This window comes from Ictidomys tridecemlineatus, chromosome 8 (genome assembly GCF_052094955.1).
Source record: "Ictidomys tridecemlineatus isolate mIctTri1 chromosome 8, mIctTri1.hap1, whole genome shotgun sequence".
Classification (NCBI taxonomy): Eukaryota; Metazoa; Chordata; class Mammalia; order Rodentia; family Sciuridae; genus Ictidomys; species Ictidomys tridecemlineatus.
This window is the reverse complement of record NC_135484.1, coordinates 8,229,275-8,249,842: the sequence shown is the minus strand read 5'-3', so window position 1 is coordinate 8,249,842 and position 20,568 is coordinate 8,229,275. Positions and strand designations below refer to the sequence as shown.

The following is a 20,568-nucleotide window of genomic DNA, read 5'->3' as shown; positions in this document are numbered from 1 at the left end:
GACTGCCACACTGCGCTCCGGTGATCGGGCAGTGGCTGCAGGCAGGGTCCCTTTTTATAGCTGGCACAGGTGGCTGTGCTGCAAGCCCTGGTCTCCAAAGCGGAGCGTCCTGCTCCTCGCCTGCGGTAGGAGAAGGGGGAGAGAATGGCCTGCTCGCTCCTGGGAATCCAGCTCATCGATCGTCAAGGCTGTCCTTATTGATGGATGTCAACTAATGGAACGAGCCCATTCTACCTGACAAGAACTTTCTATCAGCATCTGTGTTGATCTTTCAGAAGACCTTGTAGAATTTCACACTTTGTTGCAACTTGAAAATTAATCTGGCCCAAACTTCCATTTTCTAAGCAAAGAAAGGAAGATTAAAAAACAATGACTTCTTCAAGGTCAGGGAAAGGCACATTTTGCTTTACAATTAAGATAAAGTCTCTGCTACCGGATCCATCCTTGGTGTTTAGTGTTGGTGGCATTCCATACCAAGGTGCACGCTCCACACATCAGCAACACATAGCTAATGTGCAGTGACTTCATCCATCTTTTCATAGACATAAGTTCCTTAGAGTGGTTTCCACACACTTAAGGACTGTCAAAAATTTGTAAAGGAGGGCTGGGGTTGTGGCTCAGTGGTAGAGCACTTGCCTACCACATGTCAGGCACTGGGTTCAATCCTCAGCACCACATAAAAACAAATAAAGATATTGTGTCCACCTACAACTAAAACTCTCTCTCTATATATGTATTTTTGTAAAGGAAGCTCTGTTCTTAAGGTTGCATTTTGAGAAAAATTGTCCCTTGATAATCTCCTGTGAAAACTCTCTCTCTCACACACACACTCTCCAGCACTCTTGGTTGTTATGCTTGTGTGTGAATACACTGCGCTATATGCCTCTGTAGTTCCAGACCTAGGAGGATGCCTGGTATTTGTAAATGTACAATCAATATTTTTTAAAAAGAATTATGTATGATCCCGAGGGAAGGGAAACTCCAGGTTTACAGAAGCAAAACCATAATTTCCAGTATTTTAAACTTTACCAAACCTTCTACCAAGGGGCATGGCTTCTATCTTGTGTTGCAAAACCTTGCAAATAAACTAGATAGAGCATTAGAAGTCATTCTTGGGACATGTTTACTTTATACACCCGCACTTTGAATGCAACATTGAGTTTGATTCTGCGTCTTGTCTCTTTTTACTCCTTTCATAGTACGGGAATTGGTGTCAAGGTCAGATTCACTGACGTTACCCAGGAACAACTATTTCCTCCCAGGGTCACACAGAAGAACAAGACAGTTGGGGACTTCTAGTGCTAAGTGAAGATGAGGCTTTGTTTGTGGCTGAGGCCTGCTTGGAGGAGCGGGGACACTGAGGGGCTGCAGGTGGTGGAGGGGACGGTGCGGAGGTCTCTGACTGACAGGGGAGCTGCCACAGGAAGCTGGTGCGGCTGTGAGATGCTGCTGAGGAGGTGGGAGTCTGTGGCACTGGAGCAGGTCCAAGGGTGGCAGTGAGGGTGGCAGGTGGCTGTGGGACGGCTGCTGACCTGTGTGTGCTGATGTCATAGAGCCCTTGCCCTTTGATTAAGCCTGGAGGGGACAGGAGGTCACTTCCCTTCCTCAAAGGATAGGACCTTTATTTTGGAAAAATCCAGTGGGGTGGCAGGATGTATCTTATATAGTCACACTACCATCGCGAGGACAGTGCCTCTGGCACTATTATCCCGGTGACTTCCTTCTGCTGGTCATACCTAGCGATGGCATCTGGCCTCCCTGCCAGCGCCTGTTTCCTCTCTTTCCCTCACTCAGCTTAGCCCCTGTCTTTCTTGCGTGTTCCGAATTAGTTTCGCTTACTCAGCTAGAGGTAGAGGGGGCTCTTTGAGGTTAGGGAACCAGCCTTCCACGACTTTATTTCAGTGCCAAAACCTGTCCCGCAGTCGGAGCACACAGCAGGAGTGGTTCGCTGGTTGAAGAACAGCTTAGGAAGTGGTTTTCAATCTGTCAGGACCCTAAGGAGTGTTTTGGAGCGTGGTCCTGTGAGAACTGTCCCCTCAGTGGAGGTGAGAAGTCTAGTTGGAATTCAGTGACACCCTGAACCCTGGGAGTCACCAGACTTATCTTTTTCTTGTCTGTGGTAGGCACCGAAAGTTTGTTCAATAAATACAAAGTAATAAAAAGAAAATATAGAGAAAACCCTTTTTAATTTCAATTAGTTCCACATTCACTATGCATCTCTGCGTTGAACAGTTTTGCCTTTAGGACTCAGGGAGAAGAACAAAGGTACTTTGGCCTCTACCAATATGGAGGAGCCAGCGCCTCTTTCCTGCAGTGGAGCTCTAGTTCCCTCTGGTGGCAGATCCTGGGACTGCAATGGACCCTTCTGAGGCTCCAGCAAGGAGGTTAGATTGGAACAGAATGGATTGTTCCACTGGGAGGGTCCTTGAAGGTCTGTGTCTGCAGAATTTCTCCAGCTGGAGTACTGTGATAAATTTGAAAAAGCATTTCCTTCTCCAAAAATATAAAGATTTGCTTGAATTTCGACGTATAAGCATATAAGTGGATGACCACTTTCTTATCCCGACTGCCTCAGAGTTCTGTTTTGACCTTTGTGTTTGCGTTTATAGTCACACTGGTGCCCCTTCAGTCACCATGAGAGGCTCACAGCAACCTGGGTTTCCTGTGCCAATGGAAGCTTAGCAGCTTAGAAATGCACGTAGCACAGCACAGCACACGTGGGCCCAGCGCACAGCCCTGACCTGTCTTCATCCTCGGCCATGAGGGGCAACGTGGTTTCAGACACGTGCCCTTCTCTCTTATCTTAGTTTTGCCAACTGAGTCCTAGTGAATTCAAAGTTGTTATTTTAAATACGTGTTTTGCAATGCAGCGGACCCCTTATCCACAAGAGAGAAGTTCCAAGACCTCAAGTGTATGCCTGAAGTCACAGACAGTACCAAACACTATATATATATCATATATATTATATATGATTTATATACACATATATTATATATGATATATATCACAAGTTATATATCATATATAATCATATATATATAATTTTTTTCCTATTCATACACGCCTATGATAAGGTTTAATGTACAAATTAGGCACATTAAGAGATCAACCATCACCCTGATAAAATAGAACAATTGCAAGAAAATGCTATCATAAAAGCTGCATGAAATGTGGTCGTCCTGTCAAAGCATTCACTCCTCCCAGCACTGTGGGACAACGTTCAGTGCAATTGGCTGTGGGTGTCTGAAACCGTGGAAGGTGAGTCTGCAGATGAGTAGGCATTGTACTTTACCTGAGGGGCTTAAGCCTAAATGGTTTATACCTTATATTTAGAAGTTTTTAAATGTGTTATTACAGTAAAAAATGAAATAATTCAAGAGTTCAGTCTTTAAATTTTCTCTTAAAAAGTAATTCAAATGTTAATCGTGTTTGAGCAACAAATAATACAACCCAGGCCTGGAAGAGGGTGTCACTTTCCCAACTGGGTTGGACTCTTGGATGTTATATGTCTCCAACCTCAGCCCCCAAACATAGGCCTTTTATCCTTCCAAATTCCAGGCTAATTAGCTATAAATCTGCTGAGTGTCCTTAGAAATGGTGTCCCCAGGACCTATGGAGAGAGGTAAGTCCTATATCCACAACGGAAGGAAACAAAGGCTGCACCCTGCTGTCACATTGGCATGCTATGATCCCAGTGCTCTGTGGGCAGCCTGGGCCAGCTGGGTGGTCTGGGATGGTCCAGCATGGCGCTGTCAGTCTTATCCAGTAGTTGCTTGATGTCAGTGGGAGCATGGCCCCGCATCTAGCCTGGGTACCATCACACAGCGCTGGCCCAGGCTTCCCCACCCACCACTTTGCTGGTGTCCTGCTAACCCAGATGCACATGGCCAAGGCCAGCTTTGAGCAGAGCTGGGGGTAGGGCAGGGGTAGAAGGCTGACGACCTGTTGGCAGGAGTTACCACCAAGTCACAGTGAAAAATAGGTAGAGGGAAAATGGACTGAGAACCTTGGGAATCCGCCCTGTGTTTAAAGAACAGTGATTAACAGTCACCCCGCCTCACAGGGTTCACAACCTGGCTGGGGCCAGGTGGAGGCAGGGGTGGGTATGTTTTCAGTCCATAGGACCCAGTGACAGGTGGCCTGGAGACCCAGAGTGGCCCTCAGGAGCCCCTGTTAGGTGGCCAGGAAGATGCAGAAGTGGGCAGCACAGAGAAGCTTCTCCCCTGATGGAGGGGCCCAGAGCACCTGGGGTCTGTGGCAGGTGGGGAAAGGAGGCAGGTGAGGCCCCAAGGTACAGCCTCTGAGGCCTCATTCCTGAAGGGGTGCTTGGAGATTTTATTACTTTTAATTCAGGCCCACATTCCTGCTCAGGTAACTTGAACTTTCACTCACGACCGTCCTAGCGAGTTTACCGGAAAGTTCTCTGTCTCTCTCTGGCATTTATTAGTGCAGCTGCCACAGGAGAATGGAAACTATGTGGATGAATTTATATCCCCGCTCTAAGGATGATTTATTTAATCCTCTTTCATTTTCAGACGCATGTTGATATTTCTGTGGGAGTTCCCTGTATTATCCCAATTATACGGTCAAAGGGAAAACACATTTATAAATTTGTAGCTGAGGGGGTTGCAACTTCAGCTTTTCTGATTAAACTCGGCACAAGGATTCTGGCAGCATTGTAAGCTGGAATTGCTGGGGATCTATTTATTATGGCCTGCAGCCACTGCAGCAGAAATGGAATTTTGTTTGAGACTGTGAAGGGGGAAAAAAGAAAGGCCTGAGGGTTTATGGAAGCACAGTTGGTGGATATCTCTGTGAGAGGTGTCAAATACAAACCTGCTCCAGGTGACCAGGAGGCTGCCGCCCTCCCTCCCCTCCCTCTCCACTCCTTTCTCACTCGCCTCCACAGCCCTCTCCCCTCCTGCTCCCTCTCTCCCTCCTTTCTTGCTTTGCCCTAAGAGCAAGTAGCCATTTGTGCACCTAAGTCTTTTTCACAAACGGAGACTGGCCTTGGGATGCTGTGGGTCACAGGGGCAGGTGAAAGTGTTCCTCAGGAGATGAAGGACGTATAAGAAGATGGATCTGAAACTAGAGTGTGCTTTTTTTTAACATAGTATTTTCCATCTTTCTCTTGGGGAGTCCCTAGCCTGTATCCCAGGGTTGGGCACTGAGTGACCTGGGAGGAAGTCAGCTGGGCAGGGTCCTATTCTGAAAGCTTCCAAGAGACAGAGAGAGAGGGAGAGAGAGAGAGAGAGAGAGAGAGAGAGAGAGAGAGAGAGAGAGAGAGAGAGAGAGAGAGAGGGAGAGAGGGAGGGAGGGAGGGAGGGGGCGGCAGGTGAGAGAGAGCCAGGTGCTGGAAGGATGGTGTTCCTGCAGGTGGGTGGAACCAGAATGTGCCCTCTGGGAGGCTGGGGAGGGGATTTGCAAAGTGCCTACTCAACTAAGTGCACAGACCAGCTGCTGGGAGGTCACCCTCACAGTGCTGTGATGACCCTGTGGGTTGGAAACACCTTGTATTTTCTGTAAGAAAGCAGTCATTAAAGTTACAGCTTTTTCTTTCAATGGGAAACTAAGTGGACATTGAAATAATATCATAGAATTCTACTTATTGATATTAAAATATTCCTAATGACTTCTAAATTAAAAAAAGTTGCAAAATCATATAAAACAGCACATCTACTGTGATCTTGAAAAAAAGGGTATAACTATTTATACATAGAAAAAATCTGGAGTGATTATATATTGGAATATTAACTGAGATGTTTTCACTGTAGTGTTTGAGGGCTGTTTTTACATTCCTCATTATGCATTTTTTTTCTGTATCGCCTGACCTTTAAAAAATTAGAATTTTTGGAGGCACTTTAGGCTCATAGCAAAATTGCGGTGAAAGCACAGAAAGTTCAAACACAGCCCTGCCCTAGTCGCACAGCCTGCCCCGTGTCCCACAGCAGAGCAGGACATTTGAACAGAGGCTATGCCAAAGCCTACAGTCCACTTCAGGGTTCTTGCTTCGTGCTGTGCATCCTAGGGTTTTGACAAATGCTAATGATGCGGATCCTTCACTGTCGGGTTGTACAAAGGATTTCAATCACCCTAAAAATCCTGGGTGCTCCGGGATTTTTCCCATCAATCTCCTGGCAATTACTGATCAATTTACTCTTTTCATCTGTGCTTGTCGGGCTTCTGTTGCTGAGACCAAAACACCTGACAAGACCAACTTAGAGGGAGAAACATTCATCCTGGCTCATGGTTTCAGAAGTCTCCGTCCACAGATGGCCCCACTCCACCTGCCTCCAAGGTGAGGCAATGCATCCTGGTGGAAGGGGAGAGCAGAGCAGAGCTGCTCAGTTCCCCATGGGTCAGGAAGCAGACAGGGAGGGAGAGGGGAAGGGGAAGGGGAAGGCACACCCTTCCAGGGCACTCCCCAGGTGACCCCCTCCCTCCAGCCCCGCCACACTTGCCCTCCAGCCCCGCCACACTTGCCCCTAGTTGCCACCCAGACAGTCCACTCAAACCAGGATGGACCCAACAGGTTGGAGCTCTCACATTCTGGTCATGTTCACCTCTGACTGTTGCTGCAGTCACACAAGGGGCACCTCACCTCCAACCACACACCACAGTTCTACCCTTTCTATGGCGCCGTAGAGCTAGAATCCCACACTGTGTGTCTTTTCCAGCTAGCTTCTTTCGCTCAGTGATATGCATTTAGAGTTCTTCATACCTTTTCATGGCTTGATAGCTCTGTTAGCTATTCCATTTTCTGGAAGTAGTACCACAACTTATGTATCCACCTACCTGCTCTAGAACATCTTGGTTGCTTCCAGGCTTTGGCAATGAAGAATAAAGCTGGTATAAACATCTGCCTGCAACATCAGAGTCGGCACATACCAGGACGCAGAGGAGAGAACTGATTTCAGATGAAGTTCAATTTACAGGTATTTGGGGGTTCACTATGGATTTTATGTTTATTCACGAATCTGTGCTCTGTATCAAGCAAAAAAATGATCTTACAAATTGAGGAGTTTTCACAATATTTTGAATATTTTTAAAGGAACACTTACATTAGAAAATTGGAAAGGAGACCATGAATTTTCTTTGAAGCAATCTTTCCTGTTTTAGAGCAATGGTTCTTGAGGTTGATAAGTGCAGCACTCCCCCATGGATAGCTAGCTACCTTACCCGGGAGCCTGTTAGGATCCTAGTTCTCAGCCCCACACTGACCGACTGGTCCAGGAATCTGCATTGCTACAAGGTGGTTCTCATGCACACTGAAGATTGGTGATTGTGATTTGGAAAACCAATCAGAAGAGTCTGAAAGGTGATTGAAGGTTTAAGAGTTAGAAAGGGAAAGCACACAGGAAAAAGGTCTGAGGTGGCCAGGGCCTTCTTCAAGGTGACAACTCCAACAGGTGCCACCCCCTGCTGCTCAAAAACCTCAGGGAAGGATTCCTCCTGGCCAAGGTCACCAACTAAAAGTGATGTCTACATTGGCTCAAGCGGAGAGACACTCTCCACCCTGGGTCGGGGGCGAGAGTCTGTCCACAGGAGCGCAAAGCAGGAGAATGCTCCATCCTGGATCAGGTGAGTGAGTCGTGTACCCAGTCTCAAGACCAGTGAGTTCCTGTCAACACGCAGAGGGAGGCACAGAGGTCCAGGCCTGGGAGAGGACGGCTGGTGAGCCCCTGCGCTCAGCCTGAGGCTCACGTTTCTTTACATTATCATACATTTTAAACTTAGGAACAAAACAGTCATGATCCAATTTGTCTGAAACCAATTTATTAAGAAACATCTGAGAAGAATGGGGGAGAGGAGAGAGAGGCAGGGTGGAGTGTCCCAGCAGGGCGAAGTGTCCCAGGCAGAACAGTCTCTGAGGTCTTCCGCAGGTGGGGGCAGAGGAGAGATGGCCATCCGCTGGCGCTGTCTGTCTGTCTGGCTCTCCACTTCCTTGGAGGCAGGCCGTCTATGGGTGTGGCACGTCTCTTCTCTATGACATTGGAGCCACTTTATCGCTGACACGTGGCACACAGCAGCAGCACAGGGCTCGCACACAGGCAGCGATCCTGCTCCTCACCCGTTTCCAGCCATTGGTGTGGCCAGGGCCTTGCCTCCGGGCTGTGTCCTGGGAGGAGGAGCTGCTGTGTGCCCTGGGCCACCAGGCGAGGACCCTGGAGGGCTTGGGCCTGGGGAAGCCCGAGTCAGACTGGGAGCAGCTGCGGAGAGTGGGGGCCCCTGCAGGCGGGCAGTGCAGAGGAATGGCAGGCAGGCTGCCACCCCTGATGCCCCTGTGCCCTGGCTGTTGGGCGTCCTCGGGCAGCGGGTTCTCAGAGCGCAAGGGGGAGGTGCGCAGGGCAGGCTGGCTGGCGCTCCTCTGTGGGAGGACAGGGACATGGGAGAGATTCTCGGGGCGCTGGCGAGGCCTAAGCCACTGAGGCACAGGCTGCCCCTGGAAGGCGCTCCCTACCCCCTGGCCTTGCTGGTGCTTCAGGATGAGGTACGTCGCCATCACCGCATCAAACTTCCTCTTGGCCAGAGACACCCAGGTTTGGTAGGGATCAAAACCCATGTCGAACAGCATGGTCAGGATGGCGGGGTCTGGGCGTGTGGGGAGGGCCTGGCTGGAAGGATGGGGTGCACACGGCTCACCCTGCCGCAGCCATGGGTGCTGCAGGATCTGCTTCACTGTGGGTCGCTTCTTGGGTTTCAAGACCAGGATCTGGCGGATGAGCCTTCGTGCTTTGACGGGAACAGAGCTGGGCACCTGGAACCTTGCCAGAAGGATCCTCATCAGCATCTCCTGAGGGGTGTCCCCCCTGAATGGGAGGCTCCCCGTCAACATAAAATAGAGAGTGACGCCCAGGCTCCAGATGTCCGCTGAGGGGCCCTCATACTCTTGCTCCAGGACAATTTCTGGGGCGATGTAAGCCAGAGTACCCCATAAGTCATTCAGCTTCTGGCCGGCCGTGAACCTGGCGCTGAGGCCGAAGTCAATGAGTTTCACGTGTCCTCTGGCATCCAGCATGATGTTCGCTGGCTTCAGGTCTCTGTGCATGATGCCCTTGTCGTGGCAGTGGCCCAGGGCACACACGATCTGCCTGAAGAGTCTGCGGGCCTCCTCCTGCGGCATGCCACCACGTGGGATGCGCTCAAGTAGCTGTCCCCCACCTGCATGCTCCATCACCATGTACAGGTTTTCCCTGGTCCTGATCACCTGGAAGAGCTGGATCACATTGGGGTGCTCCAGGCTCTCCAACATTAGCGCTTCGGAGAGGTCCGACATGTCCTCTGTCTCCGTCTTCAGGACTTTCACTGCCACCTCTGCCCCCGTGAGGTGATGGCGGGCCAGGTGGACCTGGCCAAACTCGCCATGCCCAATGGCCCTCAGGACCTCATACTGGTCCAGGAAGCCTGGCTCCTGGCAGGAGCCCGGCCCCAGCAACGCTACTCTAGACTGACTACTCTTGCTAACCATGGACATCCTGAGCAGGAACACCCACCCTCTAAGGATGCTAGCTGAAAAAAAAAATAACAAACCAAAACAACAAATCCAAATCAAAAACCAAAACCAGACAAAACAAAAAACCCAAATCAAAAAACCAGTATCCACAGACCACAACCACCGACCGCCAACCACCAAACGCACTAACTACCTGGGAGTCCGACAGGTCACCACCAAGAGCTTCCTGTACTAGTGGACAAAGCCCAGCCTCAGCCGCCCCCTTATATACCGGCTGCTTGAGATTCCTCACAATGGCCCCTTGTGAGGTCAGAGGTAGAAATGGCCCCGTCATGGCTGGACACAGCCCCAGTGGACGTCTCCCTCTGGGGCCTCCAGAACTTTTTCCATTTTCAGAATAAGAACAGAAAAGGACTCCAGATGTTTTTCCCTTCAGTGGGGTGTGGAGATGATGTCTGCTTGTTTAGAAGTCAACATTTGTACACTAGCGCAATGGACTTGTCACTTCAAGTCTCCACATTTCTACTGACTTTGGGCTTTGGAAGACCTTGTCCTATCTGCACTCAGGGCATTCAATTCCTCTCTCTTCGTAGAATTACCATCAAAAATGTGGTAGCCCCTCATCCACCTTGTGATACCACCACAGAGTGCTCTGTCCCCCGAGACGCTGGAGCGCTCAGTCTTCACACCTATGGGGTTGGGAGGGAGGAAGGCGTCCTCACCTTTCCCCAGATGGTCCTCATAAGACCTCCTCTTAGAAGCCCTGGAATGCAAGAGACTTGATAGATTCAAAGTGAGAAAGGACAAAACGTGGAAGCCAGGAATCCCACCACAGGCTGAAGTGTCCTTCCTAACGGAGGAAGAAACGGAGGCATTTCCTTGTCCCTGCGTCCTCCTGGCGTCGTCCTGCGGCCGTAGCAACACACTCTAGAGTGGGGAGTTTATTAGTTGGACTGGACCTTTAGTTTTGTGGACAGGCAGGTTTTAGATCAAAGCACTGTTTTTCTGAGTGCAGCCCTGACGAAGGGGCAGAGGGTTTAACTGAAACCCCCAGACACCCTTGTTTTATTACTTGCAGAGGACGTCCTGGTGACCGCCCTCAGGGCCTCACACTCACCAGGAAAGTGCTGCACCACCGAGGTGCCCGGCTCCCCACAGTGGCTACGGTTTTGAACTCAAGCAGAGAACACATCCTAAGCTCTCACACTGGGAGTTGAGCCCCGGAGGCTCACAGGCACTGCCGACAGCACCTTGGGCTTCCCTGGGGTCCTTCCCCCACTGGGCCTGGGCATCTAGTTTTTTGTCAACATGATGATATTCTTCTCTGTGGCCGTTGCACTCTTGGGCCACTTGGAGAGCCAGCTACATGCACAGTAGGTAGCCACATGCCAGGTTCTGCAGGGGAAGAGGGTGCAGCTCAGAGTGGGTGGGAGGATTGACTGCACAGGTGCCACCAAGGAGTCCTATAGGAAAATTTGACCTGTGTCCCTAGGCACACCCTCAGGAGAAGCCACTGTGTCTGGGTTCCCTCAGCTCAGAGGAGTCTCCTGAGGTCCAGACAGGATGGGTGACAATCCCCCAAACTGAAGTGGCTCCTGTCCAGGGGAGCAGGTTCACCCAGGCTGGTGTGCAGCCCAGAGTGTCCACCCGGATCAGGCCACACAACGCCCCAGCTTACACAGGGGACCTGCCGTCGCTCACACGGTGGAGACGGCTAAGCAGGTGGCAGAGGAGGAAATGTGGCTCTTCTTCTGGGGGCTGAGTGCCCAGGGCACTGCCTGTCCCGGCTCCTCCGTCTGCCCAGGTGCAGCCACCCATCTCTCCTGCATCTTGGCCCTCCTGCCGTGGCATCCTTGTTCCTCCCAGATGACAGTGTTCTTCCTGCTCCTCGGGCTGTGGGACATGGGGGACACTGACTGGCTGATTCAGGACAACCGTGAGTCCCCAGAGACCAGTGCCTCGGCCCTCTTGTTCAGACACTGGGCAGGTGGCAGCTGGTGGTGTGGTCGCCAAACCCCAGCAAGTCCAAGGCTCCGTCTGAAGCCAGGTGCGTGCAGGGGGGATGTGAGAGGGACCGAGGCTGTGAGGGATTCCCACCATGCTCTGGGTCTGCAGCATGTTCTCTGAGCTTCCGTTCAGGTCCATGAAGCCAAAGAAGGACCTGTGCAGGGTGACGCTGCCTGCCTGGCCTGTGGTCCCAGGGGTGAGCAGCGGGTGCACACAGAGGAAGAGGAGGAGGAGGAGAGGGGCCTGCGGTGTTCAGAGAGTGGACCAGAAACAGGCTACAGCCTGAGCATGGTGACTCCTGTCCTGTGGGAGGCGAGGCCATGGGAAATGGTGAGACAGTCACCTGGGGCCCACCTGGCACAGAGATGGCACAGGACCAGAATGCCCAGGAGGGGTGACAGGGCCCAGGTGCAACCCCATCGTGCTGCCTGCAGGGACCCTTGAGCTACTTGGAGGACTGGTGGCTGGGAGGAGGTTGAATACTTATGAGGACAGCAGGAGCCACAGGCCAAAGTCGTCCTCAGGTCTGGTGGCAGGATCATGGCCAGGAAAACCCGCTACAAAGAGGTGGGCATCTAAGCAAGCCACCATGCCCATGGGTGTGGAGAGGGGCTCTCCCAGGCAACGTGGCCAGCGAGGCCCCCAGGAATTAGCAGACAGAGCAGCGGTGCGAGTCTCTAGGCTGTTTGATGGCTGTGCTTCCTGCAAGAGAGAGGGGAACAGGTTTTAAGGGAAGGACTTGGGGGGAGCAGGAAGCAGGAGGTTCTGTGGGTGGCATGGGTGGGAGCAAACTTCTGCATCTGGGTGGTGGTGAAAAAGGCAGGGAACCTTCTGGCCAGTATTGCCCACAAACCCTATGGAATGAGGGTGTTCAAGACAAGCAGACCTGCACAGTGTCTGGCAGTTCTGCACAGTGTCTGGCACAATCACAGGTCCCCATGCAGGAAAATGGCATACAAGAGCCCCTCTTCCCTTGAGATGGCTCCATTCCACTTTTACCCAGGAGACACTCAGGGATTAGAAACTTGATAAAGAAAATCTACAAACCAGCTACACCCCAGTGTGCCAGGTGGGGGGGGGGCTTTCCCCTACACCTGGTATAGAAGTGCAGTCCCCACAGGTCCTGGACTGGACCCCAGGGCAGCTCCTTTCCCATGACCAGAACGAGCTGCCTGTTCACAGTCCAGCCTTAACCTGATCCATGTGGCCACTGGGGCCCAATGTTCTGCAGAACTGGTGAGACGTGTGCTAGAACCTTCTGGGAAAGCTCCCTCTTCCTGCCTCTACCCCCAGTGAAGTGCTGCTCGACTCCAGGAGGCATCTCCCCCATGGGGCCACCCTCCCCCGTTTCGTGATAAGGGGCATTGGTGAGGCCAGCTGACCAGCCCTCGAGTCATATCAAGGCCCCTTCATCCCGTCTCACCCCATCTGCAGCTGGTTGTGCTACCACAGAAGCTCCCTGGCACCCCCAGCTGTCCAGGCCCCTTCCAGATCAACCCTGTCACCTGATTATGTGTAGGGTTCTTCACTAATGTCACAGGGGAGCTGCAGCCATCTTTCCAGAGTCGACATCCGTACACGTGACCCTGAAGACCACAGGACTCACTTGGCCATGTTCCCCTGGGCCATGGGGCAGCACTGCACACATTCTAATGGACAAACCAGGAGGAAGAGTGACCATAAGTTTTAATCTCCAGGTTTTTTATTCCTTGATTCCAAAAACCATGGCTCCCTGGGGAGCTGGGCCTGTCCCTCAGGGATAGGGCCCTTGCCTGATAAGTGTGAGGCCCTGGTGAAATCAACAGGTTGTCTCCAAAGTAAATGAAGGTTGCTTGAGGGATTTGGTTAAGTCCTCTGCCCCTTTCATCATGTGTGGATTCAGCAACAAAGTGCTTTGACCTTGAACTTGCCAGTTTACAGACCTGGGAGAAGGTAAGTCCCGTTCATAAATCGCCCAGTCTAAGGTATTTTGCTACAGCAGCCTGGGGGAACCCACTCATGCGGAGTGCCTCCATTTCTTCCTCCTTTGGCAAGGACATTTTGCCTCTTCTAGGATTCTTGGCTTCCGCGTTTTTTCCTTTATCGCTTTGAATCTATCAGTGCACCTGTCGTTTGCATTCTAAGACTTCTAAGAAGAAATCTTAGGAGAACCTCTCAACCCCATGGGGGTGGGGGGAGACTCCTCTACAGTGTCTCAGGGAACAGAGCGTTCTGTTGTGGTGTCACAAAGTGGATGAGGGGTTAATACTTTTGACAACAATTCTTTGAAGACCAAGGAATTGAAGTGACATAATCAGGTTGGTCTTCGTCAAGGCCAAGCTCAGGATGGATGGCCTGGAACTATTCATAGACCTGGTACAACCCGGTTTCAGAAGACGAATGTTCCGTCCAAACAGAGACCATCGGAAAGTCACTTTGGCTCCTCTCAACAGTCCAGGATGACGGGCCAGTGGCACAGAGTGTCATGTAGAACTCCTAGACACCTTACCCAGAAAGCCCCAGAAAGAACTGACTTCAACGTCCCCTTGGGGGTCTGAGAGTCCCAGCTTGTTCACGGACACTGCAAATGCATGACGTAGAAAGTAAACTCACTTCTCAAACCACTAGAATGTTCTTTGTTTCTTTTTTTGTTTTTAGTACCAGGGATTGATCCCAAAGGTGCTTAAACACTGAGCCACGTCCCCAGCTCTTTTTAAATTTTTATTTTGAGACAGAGTCTCTGGCTTTGAACCTACAATGCCCCTGTTTCAGTCTCCTGAGCCACAGGGATTACAGTCCCCACAGATCCTGCCACCACACCTGGCAGGAGAATCTTCCAAAGTATTTATGCACTCCAAGTGAAGAAAGACTGGGCTAAATAGCCCCACAGTAATCCATGCTGTCACTCTCTAGATGTTTAATATAATTGTAATAAGAATATTTGGTTTTATTTCTCCAGGCACACATGAACAATGGATTTATGTCCCTTCTTTATATTGACATAAAAGTTGAAGTTACCCCAGAGCCAATGCATAACAAATACTGAAGCCCCAGGAATGACTTGAACCAGAAGCCCTTGGATAAGAGATAATTTGTAATAAAATGATTTCTCAATTTTTCCTAGGTAGGGGTACATTATTGTTTTCTAAGACAAAACATGTGGGGTGAGCAGTGTTTCTCATGCCCTTGGTGATTTCTTTTGTAGTATGTATTTGCAGGTGGTTGTCTTGGCCAGGAGTGGCATTTTAAGTCTGGATTCCTGCTGCTGGTTCCACTGAGCTTCCTTGAATTTGCACTGCACTAGAAGGCACAGCCCCAAGTCCAAGATGGCACACAGCGGTAATGCCAGCATCTCAAGAGGCTGAAGCCGATGAATGGCAAGTTCAAGGCCAGCCTCAACTTCTTAGCAAGATCCTGTCACAGGGTTGAGATTATCCAACTGCCCTATGCTGGTGGGGACTCCCCTCTGCTTGGAAATATCAGGAAATGGGGAGGAGCAGGGGGAGACTAGTATGTGTCTAGGCAGTAGGAGGAGGGAAGGAGTGGTCAAGGCTGTCAGAGGGCCTCGTGCACAGTAAGAAGGGTCTGCAGTGGCAGCTGAGGGGCTAAGGGCGGTATGAAGAGTGTGTGGTGTTGGGAGGAGGAGCAGGCCGGCCAGGGCTGGTACAGTGACCTGGAGACCCGAGGGTAGGTCTCCCTGAATCAGCATGTCATCTTACAAGGCTGGCCTCCCAGACACACCTGCCCCTCAGTCCTGTCCCAGAGATGGGATTCTAGCAGATCTCATCCAGGCCTGTCAGAAACCACACCAAGAGCGACAGGAAGCTAAGTGATGTGCTTTCACCAGACTGCCCAAGTTGGCACCAGCCACCCAACCCACCCTAGAGCCCGGGGACTTGAGCGTGCACTCACGTTTCTGGGGGCCAGAGTCTGACAGCCAGTGTGGTCATGGCTGGTGCCCGCTGAGGCCTCTCTCTGAGCCTGCAGATGGTCTCCCTGCCTGTGTTCTCACAGTGGTACCCTGGCAGTCTATGGCTCCATTTCCTCTGCTGTAAGGACACTGCTCACATCTGATTAGGACTGTGAGGGGCTAGGAGTCAGCCCATCACACAGACGGGGCTCATTCCTCTCCCAGCATCAGGCCATTGTGAGAAGTTATGTGATCCCAGACCTGTGAAGACAGCTCCCCCAACACCCACCTACTAAGGCCATTTGGACCTGTACCAAATCCTGTAGGACAGTTGAATTGATACCAACCCAGTAAGGCCACTTTAATCATTACGAACCCATTCAGGCCACATTAGTCTCTAACAATCCAGTGATGCCACTTGAATTGATACAAAGAACTGCAGTGTTGGGATTGTGTGATATTTTGCAGGTCTATTGCATGAGTCCTTGGCCTGAAGCCGTTGCCCGTGAGTCACACTATGGCTGAACTGCACCTTAAAGAATCCCAGTGAAGCAGAGAGGCGCATGGCTTGTTTGGTCTTTGTGGAGTCACTTTGTCCTCTGGGCTCTGTTGGTGGTGCATGCACAACCCCTGAATCACCGGCACGCAGGCCCTTCCCTGCCTGCCTTCAGAGGTTCCCATGTCACCTTCCCTGTCATTTAGAGGGTGCTGGACTGACTGGCCAATGCCTAGGCTCTGCTTAGTTCCTCCTTCTGCAATTTGTATGGGTTCCCCACCCTTTTGAAAGAACTGTCTCCAGACTGTGGGACGAGCAAGGATCCCAGCCCCCTAACCTCGGTGGGGACACCCTGGAGGAGGAATCTACTGCGGGGCTCCTCTGCGGGCTCAGGCTGGGGCTGCCCTCCGTGGGCTTCTGCTTGAGTTTGAGCCTCCGCATGGCCTCCTCCCTTTCCTTGGCCTCCCTGCCTGTCTCTTGCTCTGTGGTCTGCCCTGGGAGCATGGCCTTCATACCAATAAGCCACCCACACGTGAGTCTCATCGTAGGTTCTGCTTCTACTAAAGTCTAACTTAAAGTATGAACCATGAGGCTTACCTCAACATAGGTAATCTCCACAGGATCATTACCAATAGTAAGTGTTCTGGTGGGCTCCCTGCTAGGCGGTAAGGACAAAGTGAGAGCGACACAGTGGCTTGCTGCAATCTGGCTGGGCACAAATCACGAGCCACTCAAGCAGGAACAAACTTTATTTCTGAACTCCACCAGCACACTCCACACACGCTCCCGGGAACTCTCCCGAATGCCACGCGACTCCTCCAGGAACACCACATACCAACCAGAACTCCCTGTCCCAGAAGTTCCCCAACCAATGTGACCTCTCCAGGCAATCCTCCTGAGAACTCCAAAGTAGCGGGCACCCGAGGCGGACAGTAAAGGTCTAACATACAATTGAATCAATCCAGCATCATCTTAATGGTTCGCCTCTCAACCAATACTATTGGCAAAATGTCAGGGGCAATTCCGACTCAGCTGCGGCTCTCAGCAGTGGCTGTCCTGGAGGCAATCAGAATCTTCCCTGGATGATGTGAAACACACAAAAAATGAAAATTAATAATTCATGGATTATTATCAGACGTATTAGCTCTTGTTTTCACTTCTGGGTCCTTCTTGTCCTTTGTCCCCTTCCACACACCATCCATGCAGCAGAGTGGGGTAGGGCTGGGCTGTTGGCTGGGTCTGCTCAGCCTCTCTGAGCCTGGCACACCTTTGGGGTGCGGGAATAGCTGAAGGGTCCCTGTGTCTTTGGTGTGGCACAGAAGTCACAGTGAGAGCTGCCGGATATGAAGGGGAGCTGAGTCCAGGAACATGAGGGGACTTGTGGACAGGGGAGATGGGGACTCTCCAGGTGTCCTAGCTCTGAGAAGCCACTCCAGGAAAGGGGAGCCGAGACCCCAAGCTGACGGAGATGCTGCCTCTCCTCATCCTGGTAGATGGGCCATTGAAACAGAAATCCAACTGAGGTGCAGAAAATGAAGACAGTGTATTCCTTGCACCACACTCTTGAGGGCTGACACCCACACCCACTATCAACCCAGGGGCATGCACCAAGTCAGTGGTCTAGAAAGCAGCCCTGTGGTATCTGGATTGCCCATCTTTTATGGATTCTGCGAGGTCCTGTAGTACATGTGTGTTCTTGTATAAGATCCCTAGTATCTCAGACCTTCAGGGAAATAAAGGAGTCACTAAACCAATAAATAAGGAAAACCCTGTGCAAAAATCACACCCTCATTTCATGCTGTGCTTTGACTTGCTTGGTTTTAAGCTCAGCCTGAGGCCACCTAATCCCCAATTCAAGGCTGGTTAGAGCCAATCAGGAGAGTTTTGTTGAACAAAGCAGAGGGAGATCTGCTGTTTGGAAATAAAACATTCAAGGAATTTAATTTTTATGAACACAAATGGATCATGTTTACTGAGTCCCTACTCTGGCCCAGACACTGAAGCAGCCCTGTGACCTTTTCTACAGGTTAAAAAGGTCGAGGGCCTGTTTCCTGACTGGTTATCCCTTCTGGTCCTTCTTTGATGGTACCTTTTGAAATGAAAGATAACCTTGCTCCTTAAGGAAGTTCTATTTCTTTCCTATTTGTAATATGGGGAGGGTGATATTTTCCCTGCTAATGATGAGGGAAATAGAAGATAAACAAATCACTTTCAAGACCTGACCTACACAGAGCCTGTGTTTTGTTTTCTAAGAATTGATTGATAATGTTGATAATAATATTGACAACAATAATGTTGACAAGTCCCCTGTAGCAGTCAGGGTTCAGAGAAGCAGAATCACCAAGGGAGACTGTTAAATCTCTATCATCTATCACCTACCTGTAATCTATCTATAGAACACATACACACACACACACACGTCTTAAGGACTTAGTCACAGAGGTTTGACCTCACACAGTTCTGGGAGCTGGTCAGCCAGTCTCTGTAGGGTGATCACTTTCATGTCTGATGCTAGAGGTTGAAACTTTCAAGGCAGGCAAAGGGGCAGAGGGGTGGGCACTCTTGAAACCAAGAACAAGCTGAGGTGCCAGAGCAGGACCCTGGAACCCACGTCTGTGGTCACTGGCCTGGCTACATGTGTGCATGTCCTACAGAAGCTGGGCCCTCAGTCCCAGAGCTGGACATGCACAGCTGGCCTGGGGATTAGGGAGGGTGGCGGGGTCTAGGGAAGGGAGGTGATTGCAGGCCTTGTTGCCTGCTCATGCCAATGAGGTGCCAGCATTTAGGTGTCAATATGTGAGCTGGGGGTCTCCTAGGTCACCTTAAGTTTGTTGATGTCTTTGGGCAAACAGGTTTTTTCATTGCGGAATATAACTAGTGACAATATTTAATTGCATATGTTTTCATTTATTTCTATGTAAATTTTGAAATAGGTGCTTCTGCATATAGATTTTATATTCTTATGTATAATTTATACCCTTCTACATATACCTTTTAAATATTTAATTATAAAATTTTATATTATCATCACCTTATTAGTGGATTTTTCCATAGTTTTTAATTTTATCCTTTTTCAATGATGGAGTGGCATCTTTTTGCTCACATTTAATTATTCCTTAAAATAGACGGGTATAAATGGAATAGGTATAAATATTATGTGTCTTGTACTATGTTCTAATGAGTATGTAGAACTTTATTTAAAATATTTAGGTAGGTCACAGGGATTTATATATTTTTTCAGAAGTACATTAAACCTTACATTGATTTGGGAGGAATCAATATCATATTCAATCTTCATAACTTGGAACATCAGGTATTTTATGGATACTAAGGACCTTCTTTTCCCTATTGTGACATCTGTGAAATCAGGGTTCGTTCACAATAGATGGCATTTCATGATTTAATTGGCAGCGTGTTTCCTCAGTGTTTCATACAATGATGGCGCGTCCAACCGTCCCTCTGTGGCAGTTTATGTTTGATGCATTGAGTGGTGCTTTCCTTTAAGTTTCTTAATGAAGATGAATAGTTTTCTGTTTTGCGTCTCAGTAGGATGATTCTTAATAGAGGGGAGATGGCGGCTGAGAGGAAGGACACCTGCCCAGGTTCCTCAAAGAATAAAGACCACTGCTGAGCGCGGTGGGTGACCCAGGGGACTCACTCCAACTCAGTCCTGGACAGTGAAGGAACCGAGAGACACAGAGAGTCAGAAGCTTCAAACAGAGGATAAGAAATAATAGGGTGGCCGCCGAGGGGAGGGGCGCAGGCAGAGGGGGGACAGATGGCCGGAAATGGTGGCCTGGGGGCCTCTGGGGGATAGAGAGGGGGCTGAGCTTAACCAGAGACGGTGGTGGAAGTGGTTGAGTGAACAGCAACCAAGACCAGTCAGCCCAAGGGCAAAGAGTCTGGTAGCAACCATTTATAAGCCGCGTGAGCAGAGGCGGGGGCTCAGGAAGGAGGTTTCCAGCGGACCCCACAGTCACCTGTCATGGGCCCCGGCGAGTGCCTGGGCCAGTGTGACAGAAGCACCCAGGCTCTGGGCACCAAGGAGAGAGCGCCTTTTGTTGCAGGTGCCCATTAAGAGGTTTTGGGGAGATGCCAATGATGGCTGTCACAGGAGACGGGGAGCTGAAACTGGAAACCTTGGTTCCTGTGTTCTGATGAAAGAAAATTTACAGTCAGACACCAAAAGCCTTGCAAGAGAACTTCATTATAAGTGAAAATAAAGTAAAAGCAAAGTGAGGTTTAGACAGAGCGCTCCCTCCCTCCCTCCCTCTCTCTCTCTCTCTCTCTCTCTCTCTCTCTCTCTCTCTCAGAAGGAACAACACAGGAGACAATGCTGTGTCCAAATTTATTACCGTGGGACCTTTACCAGGACTGCGGGGGACCACTTTCTGCACTCCTTGCCAATCAGGTGTTCAGCTCCTCCTTCACGTCAGGCGGTGGAGTTTCTGTCCTTGGTTGGTCCTCTCTGGAACTGTCATGATGACCATCCTATTTAGGGGGGCTTCACCTACAAGTCAATCCCATGCTAATGGGGCACTGGGGTTAGTAGCTGGTCAGCGGTTACCTTAGTGCACCTGGGCTGCTAAAGGAATCTTCCTTCCCAGACAGAGGGAGACACCCATAGCCATAACTCCTAGCTTCACACCAATCTCAGTGCACCCTGTCAAGAGTTAGTCTCATTCTTCCTTTTCTTTTGATGTATTTTTCCCGTTAGCTCC

General features: G+C 50.3%; 1 protein-coding gene across 1 annotated transcript; it reads right to left on the bottom strand.

The window, feature by feature from the left end:
* Positions 1–7,985: 7,985 nt before the first annotated feature.
* Positions 7,986–9,476, bottom strand: LOC144365979 (sperm motility kinase 2B-like). The gene has a single exon (XM_078018822.1). It carries the CDS (start codon positions 9,474–9,476, stop codon positions 7,986–7,988), a length of 1,491 nt encoding a protein of 496 aa, XP_077874948.1.
* Positions 9,477–20,568: the final 11,092 nt, after the last annotated feature.